Source organism: Capra hircus, chromosome 10, assembly GCF_001704415.2.
Source record: "Capra hircus breed San Clemente chromosome 10, ASM170441v1, whole genome shotgun sequence".
NCBI classification, from domain to species: Eukaryota; Metazoa; Chordata; class Mammalia; order Artiodactyla; family Bovidae; genus Capra; species Capra hircus.
The window spans coordinates 63000983-63024288 of NC_030817.1; the positions used below are offsets into that span (position 1 = coordinate 63000983).

The following is a 23306-nucleotide window of genomic DNA, read 5'->3' on the forward strand; positions in this document are numbered from 1 at the left end:
TCATTTTCCTTTTAACTGATCATTCAAGTTGAACTTTATGCCAATGTTTAAAATTAATTGGAGGTGATTAAAGGTTGTTTGGGGGAGTTGTTGTAATGGTTTTGCTATTAAAAAAAGGGTTTCAAACTCTGCTGAAATATTGCTAAAAAGCATGGTTCTAGTAACAAGTCAACAACCCTTGGCTGCTTATCCTTGCCTAATTTTACTCTCCCTTCGAAGCAAGTTATTAAAGGTAGTATGGAAAAGCCTGCATCCATGTTCAATTCTTTCTTTCTTCTCCTACCCTCTTCACCCTCCATTCACCGCCCTGCCTCCTTTGCTAACTCAACCTCTTGTTCAATATGTGTATCTTGTAGGGAATTTGTAATACTAGATATGTATCTGACTGGGGCCACAACTACAGAATTTGTATTGTTCTTACTGATACATGGCATGGATTAACATTAAACTTAAAACAAACCTGAATTTAAATGCCAAACATTATCACACCTCTATCCTTTATCCTTCTAAGATAAAGTCTCTACTCTAAACATAAATAAAAATATAAAAATATAAGAGATGCTTGTACAATATAAGGTTACTGAAAGTGCAAAATAGTTTTAAGGGGCCAGATCTGATAGACAGAGTACCTGATGAACTATGGATGGAAGTTCATGACATTTCAAGGGGACAGAAATCAAGATCATCCTCAAGAAAAAGAAATGCAAAAAAAAACAAAACGGCTGTCTGAGGAGGCCTTACAAATAGCTGTGAAAAGAAGAGAAGCCAAAAATTATGGAGAAAAGGAAAGAGATACCCATTTGAATACAGAGTTCCAAAGAAAAGCAAGGAGACATAAGAAAGCCTTCCTCAATGATCAATGAAAAGAAATTGAGTAAAACAATACAATGGGAAAGACTAGAGACCTCTTTAAGAAAATTAGAGATGCAAACAGAACATTTCATGCAAAGAGGGGCTCGATAAAGGACAAAAATGGTATGGACCTAACAGAAGCAGAAGATATTAAGAAGAGGTGGCAAGAATATACAAAAGAACTATACAAAAAAGATCTTCACCACCCAGATAATCACAATGGTGTGATCACTCACCTAGAGCCAGACATCCTGGAATGTGAAGTCAAGTGGGCCCTAGGAAGCATCATTACAAACAAAGCTAGTGGAGGTGATGGAATTCCAGTTGAGCTAATTCAAATCCTGAAACATGATGCTGTGAAAGTGCTGCAATCAATATGCCAGCAACATTGAAAAAATCAGTAAATGGCCACAGGACTGTACAAGGTCAGTTTGCATTCCAACCCCAAAGAAGGCAAGGTCAGTTCAGTTCAGTTCAGTTCAAATGCTCAGTCGTTTCCGACTCTTTTTGACCCCATGAATTGCAGCACGCCAGGACTCCCTGTCCGTCACCAACTCCCGGAGTTCACTCAGACTCACGTCCATCGAGTCAGTGATGCCATCCAGCCATCTCATCCTCTGTTGCCCCCTTCTCCACCTGCCCCCAATCCTTCCCAGCATCAGAGTCTTTTCCAATGAGTCAACTCTTCGCATGAGGTGGCCAAAGTATTGGAGTTTCAGCTTCAACATCATTCCTTCCAAAGAACACCCAGGGCTGATCTCCTTCAGAATGGACTGGTTGATTCTCCTTACAGTCCAAGGGACTCTTAGAGTCATCTCCAACACCACAGTTCAAAAGCATCAATTCTCCAGTGCTCAGCTTTCTTCACACTCCAACACTCACATCCATACATGACCACTGGAAAAACCATAGCCTTGACTAAACGGACCTTTGTTAGCAAAGTAATGTCTCTGCTTTTCAACATGCTATCTAGGTTGGTCATAAATTTTCTTCCAAGGAGTAAGCATCTTTAATTTCATGGCTGCAGTTTGGAGCCCCAAAATATAAAGCCAGACACTGTTTCCACTGTTTCCCCATCTATTTGCCATGAAGTGATGGGACCAGATGCCATGATCTTAGTTTTCTGAATGTTGAGCTTTAAGCCAACTTTTTCACTCTCCTCTTTCACTTTCATCAAGAGGCTTTTTAGTTCCTCTTCAATTTCTGCCATAAGGTTGGTGTCATCTGCATATCTGAGGTTATTGATATTTCTCCCAGCAATCTTGATTCCAGCATGTGCTTCTTCCAGCCCAGCATTTCTCATGATGTACTCTGCATAGTTAAATGGGAAGAGTGACAATATACAGCCTTAGCACACTCTTTTTCCTGTTTGGAACCAGTCTGTTGTTCCATGTCCAGTTCTGTTTTTTCCTGACCTGCATACATATTTCTCAAGAGGCAGGTCAAGTTGTCTGGTATTCCCATCTCGTTCAGAATTTTCCACAGTTTATTGTGATCCACACAGTCAAAGGCTTTGGCATCGTCAATAAAGCAGAAATAGATGTTTTTCTGGAACTCTCTTAACTACTGCACAATTCCTCTCATCTCACACGCTAGTAAAGCTCAAAATTCTCCAAGCCACGCTTCAGCAATACGTGAACCGTGAACTTCCAGATGTTCAAGCTGGTTTTAGAAAAGGCAGAGGAATCAGAGATCAAATTGCCAACATCTCCTGGATCTTGGAATAAGTGAGAGAGTTCCAGAAAAACATGTATTTCTACTTTATTGACTATGCAAAAGCCTTTGACTGTGTGGATCACAATAAACTGTGTGGATCTGTGGAAACTGTGGAAAATTCTGAAAGAGATGGGAATACTAGACCACCTGACCTGCCTCTTGAGAAATCTGTATAGAGGTCAGGAAGCAAGAGTTAGAACTGGACATAGAACAACAGACTGGTTCCAAATAGGAAAAGGAGTATGTCACGGCTGTATATTGTCACCCTGCTTATTTAACTTCTATGCAGAGTACATCATGAGAAACACTGGACTGGAAGAAACACAAGCTGGAATCAAGATTGCTGGGAGAAATATCAATAACCTCAGACATGCAGATGACACCACCCTTATGGCAGAAAGTAAAGAGGAACTAAAAAGCCTTTTGATGAAAGTGAAAGTGGAGAGTGAAAAAGTTGGCTTAAAGCCTGACTTTCAGAAAACAAAATCATCCCATCACTTCATGGGAAATAGATGGGGGAAACAGTGGAAATAGTGTCAGACTTCATTTTTTTGGGGCTCCAAGATCACTGCAGATGGTGACTGCAGCCATGAAATTAACTTACTCCTTTTAAGAAAAGTTATGACAAACCTGGATAGCATATTGAAAAGCAGAGACATTACTTTGCCAACAAAGGTCCATCAAGTCAAGGCTATGGTTTTTCCTGTGGTCATGTATGGATGTGAGAGTTGGACTGTGAAGAAAGCTGAGTGCCAAAGAATTGATGCTTTTGAACTGTGGTGTTGGAGATGACTCTTGAGAGTCTCTTGGGCTGCAAGGAGAATCAACCAGTCCATTCTGAAAGAGATCAGCCCTGGGTGTTCTTTGGAAGGAATGATGCTAAAGCTGAAACTCCAGTACTTTGGCCACCTCATGCAAAGAGTTGACTCATTGGAAAAGACTGTGATGCTGGGAGGGATTGGGGGCAGGAGGAGAAGGGGATGACAGAGGATGACATGGCTGGATGGCACCACTGACTTGATGGCCGTGAGTCTGAGTGAACTCCGGGAGTTGGTGATGGACAGGGAGGCCTGGCATGCTGCGATTAATGGGGTTGCAAAAAGTCAGACACGACTGAGCGACTGAACTGAACTGAACTGTGCAACTAATACATGCACAAATCTGACATGTCTATCAAGTTTCAAACTACCTTTCCTTTTTTCCCCATCTTCATCTCATCCCCATCATTGTCTAAGGCGTCATTTATGGTCCCATGACACTACTTTAGTTCAAGTCTTTCTTTGAGTTTCTTCTCTTCGAGGTTTACACTCCTCCTATCTGTCACACAATCTTCCTAAAAGATTGGTTTACTCATATAAAACTTTCATTTAAAACTTTTTAAAGGCCTTAAATACCAATTGGATAAAATTCAAAATCTATAAAATGATGTTCAAGGATCCATGGCAATGTCTGCTTATTTTTTTTTCCTTTTTATTTCCTCCCAAACTTTCATGCACCTTTTGCGCACTAGTTGTATTATTATAACTTATACTTCCCTGAACACTCCCTCCTCCCTGTCTCCTCCTTACCTTTGTACCTACTTATCCTCTTACCTGCAATGTCCTCTCCTGTTGTTTACCCACATGACAATTTCCTATACATCCTGAGAGATACAGTTCAAGTATCACATTCCTTGCCTGATCAGTCCTCATGGTGTTATTCACTTCTTCACTTTCTACCATAGAATATTTTTTCCTTCCAATTTTTAAATTAGCTATTTAAATCTTTATCTATTGTATTAAGCCATAAACTATATGCAGAGAGGATTTTTTCTTGTTCATTTTTTCTATTCTTAGCATTTGTATAAGGAAGACTCAAAAGTTAAACTTATTAATAAAATTAAAATTGATATGGTAGCTTAAACATATTTGTTGAAAGAAGCAAGAAGGGTCAGTCAGTAGACTAGTTGTGAGAGAGGAGAGCAATGCTATAAAAAGTAGATGGATTAACACGTAAAGAATATCAAATGGTGCATTTGGTGTGATAGTCCTAAAACCTTTTAGCATCTTCAAGGAAGGGTTTTCTGGGTAGCACTGTCCAGCATTGATACTGTGCAACTCAGGAGGGTGTCATACACTCTAGTCAAGGATATGGTTGTGTTGCACAGAGCAGTTCTGACTGAAGAAAACCCTGATTGGTCATACCTAATTTCCTTTATTAAATGAATCATGGCATTAGATCCCAGAAAATAAGTATTATTTATTATGGCCGTTGGGAGTCATCAAGTAAAGGCCTGTATTTTGCCTAACCTGAATGACGGGAGAAGGGTGTCACACATTTTGGAAATCTTTCCGTCAGAAACAAAAAAGATTAGGTATCTAATGCAGCAAGTTTCAATTGTATAGGGAAAAAATTCCCGATTACGCCAAATCCATGAACCATTGCAGTGGGTTGAAATCCATATCCACCTGTAGCACAATTTTCTGTTTGCTTACACATGAATATTATAAATTGCTGTCACATTCTTTCTGACCAAATAATTTTGAAAATAAATTTATATACTTGTGTTATCCATATTATTAAATACTTGGTATCCAGAATGCTAAGGACTGAGCTTCATATGGGATAATTAGAATTTGCTTACATGAACCAGTGGCTTCATCTGCTGCAGAATTTCATGCTAATATGGATACTCTGTTTTTATACCTAGAACATCATTTGGTTGCTAACAGTATAAACCAGAGCTTCCCTGGTGACTCAGACAGTAAAGAATCTACTTTAAATGCAGGAGACATGGGTTCAATCGCTGGGTCAGGAAGATCCCCTGGAGAAGGGAATCGCAACCCACTCCAGTATTCTTTCCTGGAGAATTCCATCCAGGGAGGAGCCTGGTGGGCTGTAATCCCTGGGGTTGCAAAGAGTCAGACATGACTGAGTGACTAAGCACAATGCACTGTGAACCAAACACGCTGATGACAGTTTTTTTCTGGGAAGCAGCTAGAAAGAAAAAAAAAAAAAAAAGCTCTTCTAGATTCAGCTGAGGCTCCCAGGCCTCTCAGTGGTAAAGAACCTGCCTGCCAGTGCAGAAGCTACAGGAGACCTTGATTCAGTACCTGGGTCTGGAAGATCTCCTGAAGGAGGACATGGCAACCTGTTGCAGTAGTCTTGCTGCGAAAATCCCATGAACAGAGGATCCTGGCAGATTACAGTCCATGATGTCACAAAGAGTCAGACATGACTGAGAGACTAAGCACAGACACACACACCTGCAAATGCTATTTTAAGGCGATTAATCCTACTCACTGCCTACACTCAGGAATTATGTTTCCCTACCCAGGCCTTGGAGAAGGAAATGGCAACCCACTCCAGCACTCTTGCCTGGAAAATCCCATGGATGGAGGAGCGTGGTAGGCTACAGTCCACCGGGTCGCAAAGAGTTGGACACAACTGAGCGACTTCACTTTCACCCAAGCCAAAATCTCCTAGCCTAAATATGTTCTCCACCTATCTGATAATAGCCCTTTCCTTTGGCTAGATGTATTCTTGAAAATAGCTTCTCACAGTAAGAGTGGCCACTGGCTTATTGCCAATCACCCGTTTTATCTGTTATAATATCTTTTTCTACAGATCCTCCTGCTGTGGAACCAGCATTTCTGGAAATCCGGCAAGGACAAGACCGAAGTGTCACTATGAGCTGCAGGGTCCTAAGAGCCTATCCAATACGGGTGCTGACCTATGAGTGGCGCTTGGGCAACAAATTATTGCGGACGGGTCAGTTTGACTCTCAAGAATACACAGAATACCCAGTGAAGAGTCTTTCCAATGAAAACTATGGGGTTTATAATTGTAGCATCATAAATGAAGCTGGAGCAGGGAGATGCAGCTTTCTTGTTACAGGTAAGGTGCTAAATATTTTGCTTTTTTTTTTTTTTTTTTTAGATCATAGGAGCTTAGGCTCTTGTAAGAATGAAAGCATTTTGCAAATCCATGGAGCATATTATGAACAGCTTGCCTGTTCTATTTAGAGTGTCTACTCATTTATTTTCAAGGCAAGTCTATTTCAGTAGTTAAGATAGTTTATGTGCCTATAAAATAGGATAGAAGCTTATGTGAATTTGAATAGATTTGGTGATGAGGTTGGTTATTTTGAATATCACAGTAACAAAGTGACAAATCTTAACCAGCTTTTTTTTTTTTAGATCAAATTGCAAATATTAACACGTATTTTTTCTGCAAGTCTAAAAGCCCTTGCAATCCATTATCTTTGCTGGTTTTAAGAGTGCTTTCTTTTTCTTGTTTATTTATTAACTCAATGTGTGGTGAATGTACATTTTATCATTGGCTTACAATTGGATCACAGATATTCAAAGGGAAATCAATATAGTTGTATTTGGTATATAATGAATTGAGAATATTATCGCCTTTGATGTCATTATATTTTACTGTATTTAAAGAGATAGTAAATCTGTGTTAAATTATATATATATATTTATTTAAATTATTTTTATAATCTAAATCTCTTATTTTTGAGCTAGGGTTTAGGCATATCTTAAAAGAATATACTCCTTTACATTATTATTTTGTTCTAGATAAAGTTTGTTTTAACAGTTACAGTGTTTATGCTACTAAAAGAAGAAACTGGATGTTATATGTAAAGCAATCATAAAAATTATGATTAAAATGTTTCAGACTTAATTAAATCTTGTTCATTGGTAATATAAACTCTTATTAATGAGTTCTTACTCATAAGAGAATTTTCTAATATGGATTGCCTTGGGACATTTAACTTCCTGAAATAGGATATTAGGCATTAATAGGTAAAATGTAATTGACTAAGCAAAGAATATGAAGACATCCTCTCCACTGGAGCTTACCACCTCTTGGTTTTGCAATCTCTTTTATTAACGTTCAGTTGAACCTAAGTCTTTTCTACTGTAATTCTTCCAGTGAATTGTTAAAATGAAAAAATCTCTAGGACTGATACTTACATGATAATCTAATTTTTATCCCTAGGAATATTTAAAAGGGTAAAAGAATGTAATATATTACTCTAGAGGTAATTTAAATGGCATGATATACTTTCATTCCTTATTTGTATATTCCAAAAAAATAAGAATCTTCAAAAGCAATTATTTTTCACATATTGGTACAAATGGAACACTTTACTTCCTTCCATTATCCCTCCAAAATAAAAATACCCCATAAAATTAACTAAACTCCTTTCTCCAATCCTTTTCAGCTTTATACATATTCTGCTTTTCTTTGGTGACGCTGTTTTCTAACTTGGACTATATTAAATTATGCACTCTGTGAGATTTTCATTGTTCTTTATTATATGATCCAAATCCTATTTCTTGAGCTAGAAGACAAGCTGAGACTGAAAGAAACACTAGCTCCATTCTCCCATCCCAGATTCATGGGGTGCAATAAGTAGATTTCAATAGCTGCAGAAAGGAATAAACCTGTTGTGGATTGCCCCATGGAGGGAGAGAAAATAACCCCAGGCATTAATTTGTTTCCAGTGTGCATTTTTCAGTCTTCAGGTCAGCTTCATTTTTTTCAAGACCTCCACATAAAATCTAACAAAGTTTTGAAGAAGAGAAAAGGAAATGATTGAATCCCAAATACAGTATAATTCCAGAAAATATATAAAGAAATTAATGCATCCGTAGAATCAGACATCTGGAAGAAACTTTGAAAGGCCTTTTACTTTTTTCTACTAAAACATAGCATAAATTAGTAGTACTATGAAGTAGTATATAATATAGAATTAGTAGTAATTCCCCGCAATTCAAAACTCTTTGAAGCTCTGCAGAAGAGAGCTAGGAAATATAATAGATGCAAGGCTGCATGCATTCAATGTGCGTATGTTCTTTACCCAAAACACCAATCATTGAAGACAGTTCTCTTTCCTTCCTTGAGGACCAGATTAACTAAGAAACATTTAAAATTTTATCGTTAGAACTATTTTACCAAATTTAAGAACAGACTTCCACTTGCTTGTCGTGAATACCATGTAGTCACCTGAAAGTGGATTTGATCTGACTGTACATCCAAATGTATAGAGCTGAGCACAAAGGCAGTGGCAGCCGCATGTCTATATGTATGTTAGTTCCTGGGAAAGCTCAAAAGTTCAGGCCTGTTGTCTTCATATATATCATGAGTATGTGATATGTGTCGGTGTTCAGGGGTAGGAGAGGAGGGTTTTCTTTACCGAGAAGTCAGACAGGGTGTGAGAATATTTTCCTGGAAAGGAAAACAAGAAAGTAAGCAAAGGTATTTTAGGAAGAATGACCCCCCCAGCTTGTAATCCACTATCTATGTTAGGAAATATTAATTATAATATTACAACGTACTGTGTAGTTCATTTATTTTATTTTCTAGTATTGTTATAGTGAACTTAAGCCTGGTGTGTGTTTGTTTGTTTTTGTGGTTTAAGCCTTTGTGATCTATAGCAATAACCCAAACACCATTTTATCATATTTTTCTAGTAGAGAATTTTTACAAGTTCTAGAAATAAATGTGGAATTTTAACTTATTAGAATCAATCCACTTTTAAATGTGAAATTCCAAGTATATATGTATACATACATAGACGGAAGTATTTTTATATTAATAAATAGTTCTGTACTATTCAGCATGTCACTCCACTGGAGCATGGATTTCACTTTCTCACAGGTCCAAATGCTCCAAACTAACATTTGGAAAACAAAAAAAGTTTTAAATACTCTAAAATATGTAGGCACATTCATTATATTATAGATATAAGTGAATAATATGCTAGGTTAGATCCTGGCACACAGCTTGATCCAGAAAAGAAAACCAGGAAATTTAGGATGGTGAAACAGATGGCCAAGATGAATGATTAGATGGAGGGACTCTTACTGAATATCATTTCTTTATTAGGAAAAAATGAGGATAAAACAATAGTCAAGGTGAAAATATGTAGTGGGCTGAATAGTGTCCTGTGTGTATGCTCAGTTGCTTCAGTTGTTTCAGACTTTTTGCGACCAATGGACTGTAGCCCACCTGGCTCCTCTATCTGTGGGATTCTCTAGGCAAGAATACTACAATGGGTTACCATGCCTTCCTCCATGGGATCTTCCTGACCCAGGAATCAAACCCATGTCTCTTATGTCTCCTGCATTACCACTAGTGCCAGCTAGGAAGCCCAAATAGTGTCCCTCAAGAAAAGTAAATCTATGTCCTAATCCCTAAAACCTGTGAATATCACTTTACATGGTAATGCATGATTAATTTAAGGATTTTGAGACAAGCAGCTTTTCCTGGATGGTTGATGTTGGTCTTAAATGCAATGATGTGTACCTTTAAAGTAAGGCATAGGGAATTTTGAGAGAGGAGAAGGCAATGTGAGTACAGAGGCAGGGATGCAGTTAAACCAGTGTTTCAATAAACTCCTTTCTTTAAAATGCTTCAAGTTAAATAGAACTGCTTTGCCAGATATCCTCAACTCTGATACCTTACTCAGGCTAAACCCCTGCACAATAGGCATAGAAACTTCTCACAGCTCAGAAAAGTTATAAACAGTGGTTGCTTTTACCTCCTTAAGAGCTAACTGAAACAAGGCTATAACTGCTAAAGCCTGGGAGGGAAAGCACCTTGGGAGGTTGCATCGCCCCCTGCATCTGTCACTGATGTTGCTTTAAGCTATACATTGGTAAAGACCCCTAAGGGATGCTTCAAGATTGAAATGTTATGCCTATTATATAATAAAGTGAAGATAAGATGTCTGCAGCTGCTTGATTACATAGGATAACAGATGAGAGAGAATCTGTTGGCAGATTCTGTTGAAATGCCCAGGTTTAATGAAGATGCACTTTGACTTCCTTGAATATGAAAAACTAGGCTATCTGAATTAAAATGCATAGCAACCCACTCCAGTATTCTTGCCTGGGACATCCCATGAATAAAGGAGACTGACAGGTTATACAGTTCATGGGGTTGCAAAGAGTCGGACATAACTTAGTAACTAAACAATAATGACAACAATTGATTTATAAAATTTTAAATTACCTATGTCTTTTAAATTATTTAGTGATTGAGATGGTAGTTCTAAACTATCCCATAAGCATATTTCTTTCCTTTAACAAATTTGTTTCTGACAATATGTATCTATTGAAATTTTATGGATGTTAGTGAATTAAGACTTAAAAGCAGATTGGACAAGGAAATGAATCGAATTTTTCTGTTTACTTCTTTTAATTAGTTACTTGAATAAAATGTGGAAGCCTTCATGTGACAGTATATACATGGGTACTTATTAAACTATATTTTAAGTCAGTTAAAGTAAAAGCAGAATAACATGGTTGTCAATTATAGCCCAGAAGCAAAAACAGAATGTCTTTATAACTTCCAGAGGGTATATATACACAGTTACATATGCTGAAACTTGTGAATCATTTAAGATTCAATCAATGAAGACAGTTTTAAATTCTATTAAATGAAAAATATTGAAACAGTGGTGTTCTTTTCAACAGGTAACATTAGGTATACTACTAAAAATTTTTATTGCATAACTACAAATTATAATTTAGCATGAAACAACCATTATTGTCCCTACTGAATTTCTTTGCAATCTGACAAATATTTAAGTTATTTACTATGTACCTACTGACTGTCAGGTACTAGATTATATCAGAAGTAAAACAATGAATATCCTCATCTCAAAATCTTTCCCCTAGCATGTATATTTCTGAGTCTTGTCATTTTTATATTTTCATAGTACTCTGTAGCCACCATTTTCTTTTTAACCCTATTGCTCCTGTTAGCCTTATATTCTCTTATCTAAGATATTATGTCCTCTCTATATATTTTTACTGCTAGCTGAATTTTTAATCTTTATCTCTTTCAATCTATTTTCTATACTACTGGGCTTTATTTTTCCAGAAAATAGATCTTATTCTTAGTGATAAATGTTTGTGGCTTATAGGTGAAATGCAAACTCATTTCATGGATCTTTAAACCATTCATTAATATCCTTTAAAAAGTTTATCGTTTCTCCTTCAATCCTATCAATTACTTTAAATTCCAGTCAAACTAGATTCTGCTGCCATCTGCTAAGTTACATAATTTCAGGACTCTGTGCCTTGTTCACATGATACTTTATTCTAAAATACTAGCTCTTTGTGTATTCCTCTACTAGAGTTGTGATGACTTTTTTTTTTTTACCTTTAAAATGATTATATTGACCTTGACTCTTCAGCCAAATATAGAAATATAGGCTGTAATAATATATTATTTTACAATTTACAAATAAATTATATATGTTAATATTTATTGAGTATCTGAAAGTATCTGTAAAACTCCGAGTATGGCATCACCAACTGAATGCACATGAATTTGAGCAAACTCCAGGAGATAGTAAAAGACAGAGGAGGCTGGTGTGTTGCAGTCCTTGAGATCACAAAGAGTCAGACTTAGGGACTGAACAATGAAACCAAGATTTAAACAGAATAGAAAATTATTTCATTAAGGTTAAAACCTTGAAGTATTATTTCAGAAACTAACGTAGTAGCTCTGTCCCACAAAGTCCTCAGGGGTCCAGGTTTCTTCCATCTTTCTACTTGACTGTCATCCGTAGATGGCACATCTCATAGCTTTAATAGCTACTTAAGTGGCTACATCTTCTACTAGCATCTTCTAGCATGTAGAATATGCTTCTACATCTCAGCATATTCCTTCTCCCCCCACCACCTCTTTTTAATGATGCTACCCAGTAGTGTTTTTTATTATTATTATATTTATCTTTTCTGCTTACATCTCATTGTTCAGTTGCTCACTCTTGTCTAACTCTTTGTGATCCATTGACTGTAGCCCACGAGGCTCCTCTGTGCATGGGATTCTCCAGACAAGAATACTGGAATGGATTGCCATTTTCTTCTCCATTGCATCTCATTCAGTTCAGTTCAGTTCAGTAGCTCAGTCTTGTCCGACTCTGTGCAACCCCATGAACTGCAGCATGCCAGGCCTCTCTGTCCATCACCAACTCCCGGAGTCCACCCAAACCCATGTCCATTGAGTCGGTGATGCCATCCAACCATCTCATCCTCTGTTGTCTCCTTATCCTCCTGCCCTCAATCTTTCCCAGCATTGGGGTCTTTTCCAATGAGTCAGCTCTTTGTATTAGTTGGCCAAAGGATTGGAGTTTCAGCTTCAACATCAGTCCTTCCAATGAACACCCAGGACTGATCTCCTTTAGGTTGGACTGGTTGGATCTCCTTGCAGTCCAAGGGACTCTCAGGAGTCTTCTCCAACACCACAGTTCAAAAGCATCAATTCTTCAGCACTCAGCTTTCTTTATAGTCCAAATCTCACATCCATACATGACCACTGGAAAAACCATACCCTTGACTAGACGGACCTTTGTTGGCAAAGTAATGTTTTTGCTTTTTAATATTTTGTCTAGGTTGGTCAGAAAAATAAAGTCAGCCACTGTTTCCACTGTTTCCCCATCTATTTCCCGTGAAGTGATGGGACCGGATGCCATGATCTTAGTTTTCTGAATGTTGAGCTTTAAGCTAAATTTTTCACTCTCCTCTTTCACTTTCATCAAGAGGCTCTTTAGTTCTTCACTCATTGGAGGCAACTTAATCATAGTGTGATAACTGCTATACAAACTGTGGGTATATATTTTGTTCTAGGAAGATTAGGTAACACACACACACATATATATACATGAGCTATATATATATATATTTTTAAACTTGCCTTTATTGAAACTATTTCATGAAATAAAACTGAGCTTGACAAGGAAACTTTAGGATCTCTGGTTTTATCTCTGTAATACTTAACACCATCATTGATCATCAGAATCATCTCTCAGGGGCCATGGTCATTCAGGTTTAGAATATTTTTTAATTGGTTTAATAAAGATTCTTGAGAGTTTTTAAGCTCTGGGAGATGATGAAGGACAGAGAGGTCTGGTGTGCTGCAGTCCACTGGGTGACAAAGAGTTGGGCATGACTAAGCAACTGAAAACAGAGTTTTACTGGTAAACAATGTAATTGAGAATACCATGTTAGTTACTTATTACCGTATAACCAATTGGTACAAACTTAGCATCTTTAAACAGCATACATTAACATCTCACAATTTCTGTGGGTCAGGAGTACAAGGATCACTTAGCTAGATCCTGTCTTTTGGCTCTCACAAGACTGCAATCCAAATGTTTGTGAGATTTTCTTATCCGGACGTTCAACTTGTGTAAGAAGTTGAATCACTTCCAGACTTATTAAGGTTAGTAAAAGACTTAACACTCTAAAGGTTGCATGGTAGAACCCTAGGATTTTGCTGATTGTTGAGTGAAGACCACTCTTATGTATTAGAAGATTTCTGCAGGTCCTAGAGGTCACCTGTAATTCTTTGTCATGTGGGCTTTTCCAGCATGGCTACTTCACTTATCAAGCTGTGAAGAAGAATCTCTAGCTCCAGTCTGTTAAGATGGAATCTTAAATGTGTTCCTATGTGCTCAGTCATGTAGAGCACAGTTCTTTGTGACCCTCTGGGCTGTAAACTGCCAGGTTTCTCTGTCCATGGGATTTTCCAGATAAGAATGCAGTAGTGGGTTGCCAGTTCCTCCTCTAGGGGATCTTCCTGACCTAGGGGTCCAGGGAACCCACTTCTCCTGTATCTCTTGCATTGGCAGGTGAACTCTTTACGATTAAACCACCTGGGGAGCCCCAGAATCTTATATAACATAACCTAATTACCAAAGGAACATTCCATTAAAATTATTTGCCACACTCAAAAGGAGCGTATTATATACAAAGATATGAAAAGCAGAAGTAGAAATCACTGGAGTTCCCTTAGGTTCAGTCTGTCACATAATATCAACTTTTCTGTTTGCTAGGAATACTCTAAACACAACCTATGTATCAAACTGCTTTATCTATGGCAATATTTAAAGAAATCTCTCATAGTTTACTCCCTTGTCAATAAACATGGCAAGTAGGGTTTTACCAACAAAAATTTGCTTGTGACTGTTGCTTTCACCTCTAATTTGGAAGTATATTGTGGTGGGATTGTTCATCCTCTAATTTTCAATTGATACATTACAATATTTAGATTGACGTTTTGGGATTACTATTTTCTCCATATTCAGCACCAGCAGATCAGACAAATAAAAAATTAAATAGATCCTAAAGAACAAATAAAGCAAGAGTGAGACATTTCTTTGAAAGGAAGTACATACTATTACTCTGAATGTAAAGAAATTCAGAATGAATGAGAACTGTAATGTGCCTAAGACAGGATGTTGTATTATTTTTAGCATTATTTAGTTCTAAATAATGAAAAGGATGAAATAACAACCAAATCACATTTGACTCCAAATCAAAATGTTTTATTCTTGTTTTCCAAAGTCAGATTGAGTTATATAGTAATGAGATATAAAATATATTTTATTTTCCTGCAATGTATATGTTTGCATTATTCAGCTGAATACTTGTTTGTTAAGTCTAAACATGTTAAGTCTAAACAGCCCAACACTATGGAAAAATCGTTAGAACTACCAGAAATAAGAGAAATGAACTGATGCAAAAGTATATAATAAAACTAACTCACTGTGATAACTCTAAGAGGCAAAAAACATCAATGTCAAATCAAATATTTGGGGGCTAGAATTGTGTTAAATTTATTACAATTTACTTATGATGATAATAGATAGTCTAATGGATCCCAGTGTTTTTGTCAGCCTTATGAATTACAATTGTGTGAAAACTGTAGAGCAGAAAATTCATTGTATGTGGTAACAACTCAATGTATTCTATGTTGTATAAACTGATTCCACTAATATTCTTTTTATTCAGACAATTCTGCTATGTGTGTAGAAGTGGTATCACCTTTTTATGATGAGTAAGCTAATAGAGGTTAAGGAAACCAAAAATAAAATATGTATCTTCTGACTGTAAATCAAGTTCTTTGTGACACACTTCAGTGACTGTTTATTAGTGACTCTAAAGAAGTTGAATTTTTGGATAATTAAGCCAGATCTAATGTAGGTCCTGCCGCTGCTTAATTGTTCTAGTCATGTCCAACTCAATGCAACCCTATGGACTGTAGCCCACCAGGCTCCTCTGTCCTTGGAATTCTCCAGGCAAGAGTACTGGAGTGGGTTGCCATGCCCTCCTCTAGGGGATCTTCCCAACACAGGGATCAATCCCAAGTCTCCTGCATTGCAACGCACATTTTTTACCACTGAGCTACTGGAGAAGCCCCAAAATATAGGTGAGTCCATGCTAACTCTGAAAAGGTAGAAATAAAAATGTAAATATCAGTTAAGGAAATTAATACTATCATTTAGCAAACATTTTACCAAACTCTTTACTTTAATATTGAATCTAACTTCCCTGGTGGCTCAAATGGTAAAGTGTCTGCCTACAATGTGGGAGGCCTGGGTTCAATTCCTGGGTTGGGAAGATCTCTTGGAAAAGGAAATGGCACCCCACTCCAGTATTCTTGCCTGGAAAATCCCATGGATGGGGGAACCTGGTAGGCTACAGTCAATGGGTCAGACATGACTCAGTGACTTCACTTTCACTTTTCTCTCTACCTTATACTTTATTTTAGACACCAGAGCAGAAAATGCTGATTAAAGAAAAGGTCATAGGAATTTCTGTTGATTTCATTCTAGTCCTTTCCTGAGGATTGGGCTGCATAGATAAAGTGAAACCACTGAGACTTAGCTCACTCTGCTCTTTCAGGTTCAGGGCAGAAAAGTGATCAGTTCAGTTCAGTCACTCAGTCATGTCCAACTCTTTGTCACCCCATGGACTACAGTGTGCCAAAATTCCCTGTCCATCACCAACTCCCAGAGCTTGCTCAAATTCATGTTCATTGAGTCGGTGATGCTGTCCAACCATCTCATCCTCTATCATCCCCTTCTCCTCTTGCCTTCAATCCTTCCCAGCATCAGGGTCTTTTCTAATGAGTCAGCTCTGTGCATCAAGTTGCCAAAGTATTGGAGTTTCAGCTTCAGCATCAGTCTTTCAATAAATATTCAGGATTGATTTCTTTTAAGATTGACTAGTTTGATCTCCTTGCAGCCCAAGAGACTCTCAAGAGTCTTATCCAACACCATAGTTCAAAAGCATCAGTTCTTCGGTGCTCAGCTTTCTTTATAGTCCAACTCTCACATCCATATATGACTACTGGAAAAACCATAAATTTGACTAGACAGACCTTTGTCCACAAAGTAACATCTCTGCTTTTTAACATGCTGTATAGGTTAGTCATAGTTATTCTTCCAAGGAGCAAGTGTCTTTTAATTTCATGGCTGTAGTCACCATCTGCAGTGATTTTGGAGTCCCCCAAAATAAAGCCTCTTGCTGTTTCCATTGTTTCCCCATCATTTGCCATGAAGTGACATAGAGTTCAAGAAGTGCTGGAGAAAGCTAGAGTTTTCAGCTCGTAAAAGAAGATATACCTTCTTAAAATTCCAAACTTCCTGCTGAGATATCAGAATGATTAAGCCTTAGGAATAAGGACCATGCTTAAGAATAAAGGCTTAGTCTAGATACTCCTGAACAAAGACTAACTCCAAGCCCTGATAAGATCCATAAGGAAGTGGAATTTGGAAGTAGAGTTCCACCAATATAGATGAGCAAGAATCTACATTCTCTGTGCAGCTTATCCAAATAAAATAAAAAGGCAGAATACAAAAGTGTAATGTGGTCAGCAGGTAACTGATTTATTTACTAGAATAAATACTGACATTCTTCAGAAGTAAAGGGCATAGTCCAGTTATCTGTATTATATAGAATATATTACAGAGAAATAACGAAATTAAAAGATGCTTACTCCTTGGAAGGAAAGTTATGACCAACCTAGATAGCATATTCAAAAGCAGAGACATTACTTTGCCAACAAAGGTCTGTCTGGTCAAGGCTATGGTTTTTCCTCTGGTCATGTATGGATGTGAGAATTGGACTGTGAGGAAAGCTGAGTGCCAAAGAATTGATGCTTTTGAACTGTGGTGTTGGGGAAGACTCTTGAGAGTCCCTTGGACTGCAAGGAGATCCAACCAGTCCATTCTGGAGGAGATCAGCCCTGGGTGTTCTTTGGAAGGACTGATGCTAAAGCTGAATCTCCAGTACTTTGGCCATCTCATGCAAAGAGTTGACTCACTGTAAAAGACTCTGATGCTGGGAGGCATTTGGGGCAGGAGGAGAAGGGGTCGACAGAGGATGAGATGGCTGAATGGCATCACTGACTCGATGGACATGAATCTGAGTGAACTCCGAGAGTTGGTGATGGACAGGGAGGTCTGGTGTGCTGTGATTCATGGGATCACAAAGAGTCAGACCTGACTGAGCGACTGATCTGAACTGAATGTGGTAATAATTACTAAAATTGCTCAATAAATAATAAAAGTTATCTTACATGCAAAGGAAATAGGTAAATATTGTCTGTAGTCAAGAATAACAGTGGTCTTTAAAAACTAACCCTTGATTGATTTGCGGATATTGAAGAATCCTTGCATCCCTGGGATAAAGCCCACTTGGTCATGGTGTATGATCTTTTTAATGTGTTGTTGGATTCTGATTGCTAGAATTTTGTTGAGGATTTTTGCATCTATGTCACCACATTAACAAATTGAAAAATAAAAACCATATGATTATCTCAATAGATGCAGAGAAGGCCTTTGACAAAATTCAACATCCATTTATGATAAAAACTCTCCAGAAAGCAGGAATAGAAGGAACATACCTCAACATAATAAAAGCTATATATGACAAACCCACAGCAAACATTATCCTCAATGGTGAAAAATTGAAAGCATTTCCCCTAAAGTCAGGAACAAGACAAGGGTGTCCACTTTCACCGCTACTATTCAACATAGTTCTGGAAGTTTTGGCCACAGCAATCAGAGCAGAAAAAGAAATAAAAGGAATCCAAATTGGAAAAGAAGAAGTAAAACTCTCACTCTTTGCAGATGACATGATCCTCTACATGGAAAACCCTAAAGACTCCACCAGAAAATTACTAGAGCTAATCAATGAATATAGTAAAGTTGCAGGATATAAAGTCAACACACAGAAATCCCTTGCATTCCTATACACGAGTAATGAGAAAGTAGAAAAAGAAATTAAGGAAACAATTCCATTCACCATTGCAACAAAAAGAATAAAATACTTAGGAATATATCTACCTAAAGAAACTAAAGACCTATACATAGAAAACTATAAAACACTGATGAAAGGAATCAAAGAGGACACTAATAGATGGAGAAATATACCATGTTCATGGATCGGAAGAATCAATTTAGTGAAAATGAGTATACTACCCAAAGCAATTTACAAATTCAATGCAATCCCTGTCAAGCTACCAGCCACATTTTTCACAGAACTAGAACAAATAATTTCAAGATTTGTATGGAAATACAAAAAACCTTGAATAGCCAAAGCAATCTTGAGAAAGAAGAATGGAACTGGAGGAATCAACTTGCCTGACTTCAGGCTCTACTACAAAGCCACAGTCATCAAGACAGTATGGTACTGGCACAAAGACAGACATATAGATCAATGGAACAAAATAGAAAGCCCAGAGATAAATCCACACACATATCGACACCTTATCTTTGACAAAGGAGGCAAGAATATACAATGGAGTAAAGACAATCTCTTTAACAAGTGGTGCTGGGAAAACTGGTCAACCACTTGTAAAAGAATGAAACTAGATCACTTTCTAACACCGTACACAAAAATAAACTCAAAATGGATTAAAGATCTAAATGTAAGATCAGAAACTATAAAACTCCTAGAGGAGAACATAGGCAAAACACTGTCAGACATAAATCACAGCAGGATCCTCTATGATCCACCTCCCAGAATTCTGGAAATAAAAGCAAAAATAAACAAATGGGATCTAATTAAAATTAAAAGCTTCTGCACAACAAAGGAAAATATAAGCAAGGTGAAAAGACAGCCTTCTGAATGGGAGAAAATAATAGCAAATGAAACAACTGACAAACAACTAATCTCAAAAATATACAAGCAACTTCTGCAGCTCAATTCCAGAAAAATAAATGAGCCAATCAAAAAATGGGCCAAAGAACTAAATAGACATTTCTCCAAAGAAGACATACGGATGGCTAACAAACACATGAAAAGATGCTCAACATCACTCATTATTAGAGAAATGCAAATCAAAACCACAATGAGGTACCACTTCACACCAGTCAGAATGGCTGCGATCCAAAAATCTGCAAGCAATAAATGCTGGAGAGGGTGTGGAGAAAAGGGAACCCTCCTACACTGTTGGTGGGAATGCAAACTAGTACAGCCATTATGGAGAACAGTGTGGAGATTCCTTAAAAAATTGCAAATAGAACTACCTTATGACCCAGCAATCCCACTGCTGGGCATACACACCGAGGAAACCAGAATTGAAAGAGACACATGTACCCCAATGTTCATCGCAGCACTGTTTATAATAGCCAGGACATGGAAACAACCTAGATGTCCATCAGCAGATGAATGGGTAAGAAAGCAGTGGTACATATATACAATGGAGTATTACTCAGCCGTTAAAAAGAATTCATTTGAATCAGTTCTGATGAGATGGATGAAACTGGAGCCTATTATACAGAGTGAAGTAAGCCAGAAAGAAAAACACCAATACAGGATACTAACACATATATATGGAATTTAGGAAGATGGCAATGACAACCCTGTATGCAAGACAGGAAAAAAGACACAGATGTGTATACCGGACTTTTGGACTCAGAGGGAGAATGAGAGGGTGGGATGATTTGGGAGAATGGGAATTCTAACATGTATACTGTCATGTAAGAATTGAATCGCCAGTCCATGTCTGACGTAGGGTGCAGCTTGCTTGGGGCTGGTGCATGGGGATGACCCAGAGAGATGTTGTGGGGAGGGAGGTGGGAGGGGGGTTCATGTTTGGGAACGCATGTAAGAATTAAAGATTTTAAAATTTAAAAAAAATAAAAAATTAAAAAAAATAAAAAAAATAAAAACTAACCCTGAGCTAGCCCAGATGCATATATCAAAACCTAGCTATTACAATAATATCTAAGTATTAAAGGAAAATATGTTCAAAGGTTTAAAGATAAATGCAGTATTTATGAGCAAGTGGATAAGAAATTTCAGCAGAAGGAAAAAGTCCTCTAAAAATAAAACAAATGCAAATTCTTTAAGTAAAATAGAAGTGCAAAAATGTACATAGATGGAATAAACAACATATTGGAAAAGGTAGAAGGGTCAGTGAAATTGAAGGCAAATTAAATGAGCTGAGACAATCTTATAGATAGAAAAATGAATGAAGACTAAAGAAAAGAGACCAAAGGCCATGGTAGATAATAATAAATGGTCTGAGATAATTGAAATTGAAGTTCTAGAAGAGATTGGGAGTGGGGCCAAAAAAATTTTTTTTCAAACCCATAGATTTCAAGTATATCATGGTACACAAAGCAAGAAAAAATGTAAATAAAATCACTCCTAAGGACATCATAATCCAATTGCAGAAAACCAAAAACAGAAAAATTTCAAAGCAGCCAGAATAAAACTGATATTTTGAAGATATGCATAATCTTCAGTTCAGTTCAGTTCAGTCACTCAGTCGTGTCCGACTCTTTGTGACCCCATGAATTGCAGCATGCCAGGCCTCCCTGTCCATCACCAACTCCCGGAGTTCACTCAGATTCACGTCCATCGAGTCAGTGATGCCATCCAGCCATCTCATCCTCTGTTGACCCCTTCTCCTCCTGCCCCCAATCCCTCCCAGCATCAAAGTCTTTTCCAATGAGTCAACTCTTTGCATGAGGTGACCAAAGTACTAGAGTTTCAGCTTTAGCATCATTCCAAAGAAATCCCAGGGCTGATCTCCTCCAGAATGGACTGGTTGGATCTCCTTGCAGTCCAAGGGACTCTCAAGAGTCTTCTCCAACACCGCAGTTCAAAAGCACCAATTCTTCAGTGCTCAGCTTTCTTCACAGTCCAACTCTCACATCCATACATGACTACTGGAAAGACCATAGCCTTGACTTGACGGACCTTTGTTGGCAAAGTAATGTCTCTGTTTTGAATATGCTATCTAGGTTAATCATAACTTTTCTTCCCAGAAGTAAGCGTCTTTTAATTTCATGGCTGCAGGCACCATCTGCAGTGACTTTGGAGCCCCAAAAAAAAGAAGTCGGACACTGTTTCCACTGTTTCCCCATCTATTTGCCATGAAGTGATGGGACCGGATGCCATGATCTTTGTTTTCTGAATGTTGAGCTTTAAGCCAAATTTTTCACTCTCCACTTTCACTTTCATCAAGAGGCTTTTTAGTTCCTCTTCACTTTTTGTCATAAGGGTAGTGTCATCTGCATATCTGAGGTTATTGACCTTTCTCCCAGCAATCTTGGTTTCAGCTTGTGTTTCTTCCAGTCCTGTATAGTTACCCTCTTGTTAGAAACAATGTTTGCTAGAGGACAAGGAAACAATTTAAACCTTTAAACCTCTTAGAAATACTGTCAGTTCATAATTTTATTTCCAGTGAAAACATGCTTTGAAAATAGTTAAATAATTTTTTTCTGTAAAATAAAAGCTAGAGAATTAGTAGTCAATAAAACTGCACCACAAAATATGCCAAAGTATATTCTTCACACCAAAAGGAAAAGTTATCAGTGGAAACCAGGATAGCACAGAGAAATAATCTTTTTCCCTGTGTTTTCTTCTGTGAGTTTTATGTTTTCAGATCTTATGTTCAAATCTTTAATTTATTATGAGTTAAACTTTGTGTGTACTGAAAGAAAGGCAAGGATCCAATTTCATTCATTTTGACAAGGGTCCAATATATCATTCTTGAATGCAGATATCTAGTTTTTTCAACATCGTATTTTCGAAAGACTGTGCTTTCTCCATTGTATATTGTTGGTACCCTTGATGAAGACCAGTTGAGCACATATGAGTAAGTTTATTTCTGGGCTGTTACACACACACAGACACACACACAGACACACACACATGAACACAAGGAAACCTTTGTTTATTACCTGGATTGTGGTGATAGCAACACAAGGTGTACATATGTCTAAATTTACCAAATTGTATTCTGTTAATTATGTGCAGTTGTTTTATATACCATTTATACCTCAATAAAGCTGGGTAAGAAAAATGGAATGATGTTCAGATCCAGTAAACAGGTAGGTAAAGATAAAGGACTGTGTTTGTTTTTTTGTTTTTGTAATTTCTTTAATAAACAGCTGCACAAGAAATGGTCAGAATATTACAGCTGAGGACCTGACAACAGTTCTTATAGATAAAGGTTAACTGGAACATAGCTTTATTCATTTGCTTATATATTGTCTGTGACTCCATTCATGCTACAACAGGAGAGGTGAGTAGTTGTAACAGCAACCACAAGACTCATAGCCTAAAATATTTATAATATAGCTCATTGAGGAAAAGCCTGTCAATGCTTGGTTTGAAGCAAAAACAACATTATAAGTTTGGGTTTATAATATCTTTTCAACTGAAATATTACAACAATAGCATAAATGATGAGGTTAATTTGAGTTACATTGTTCTAAGTTTATATTAGTTGTGAAATGGGAACTGAGAAGCCAATGGGACCTCAGAGAAGCATGAAATATGAAGTATGATATATTAAATGATACCATATTGACTGTAAATGGAATCAGTAAGTTAAATTTGCATAATTTTTGCCATATCAGTTCAGTTCAGTTGCTCAGTCATGTCCGACTCTTTGCAACCCCATGAATCACAGCACAC

General features: G+C 37.4%; 1 protein-coding gene across 1 annotated transcript in view; it reads left to right on the forward strand.

Moving 5' to 3' along the window:
- MDGA2 (MAM domain containing glycosylphosphatidylinositol anchor 2) overlaps positions 1 to 23306 on the forward strand; it is a 928200-nt gene that overhangs the window by 772271 nt on the left and 132623 nt on the right. The window contains exon 9 of the mRNA XM_018054380.1: positions 6175 to 6444. Within this exon, the coding sequence (XP_017909869.1) occupies positions 6175 to 6444 (270 nt within the window). The remainder of the gene's footprint in view (positions 1 to 6174; positions 6445 to 23306) is intronic.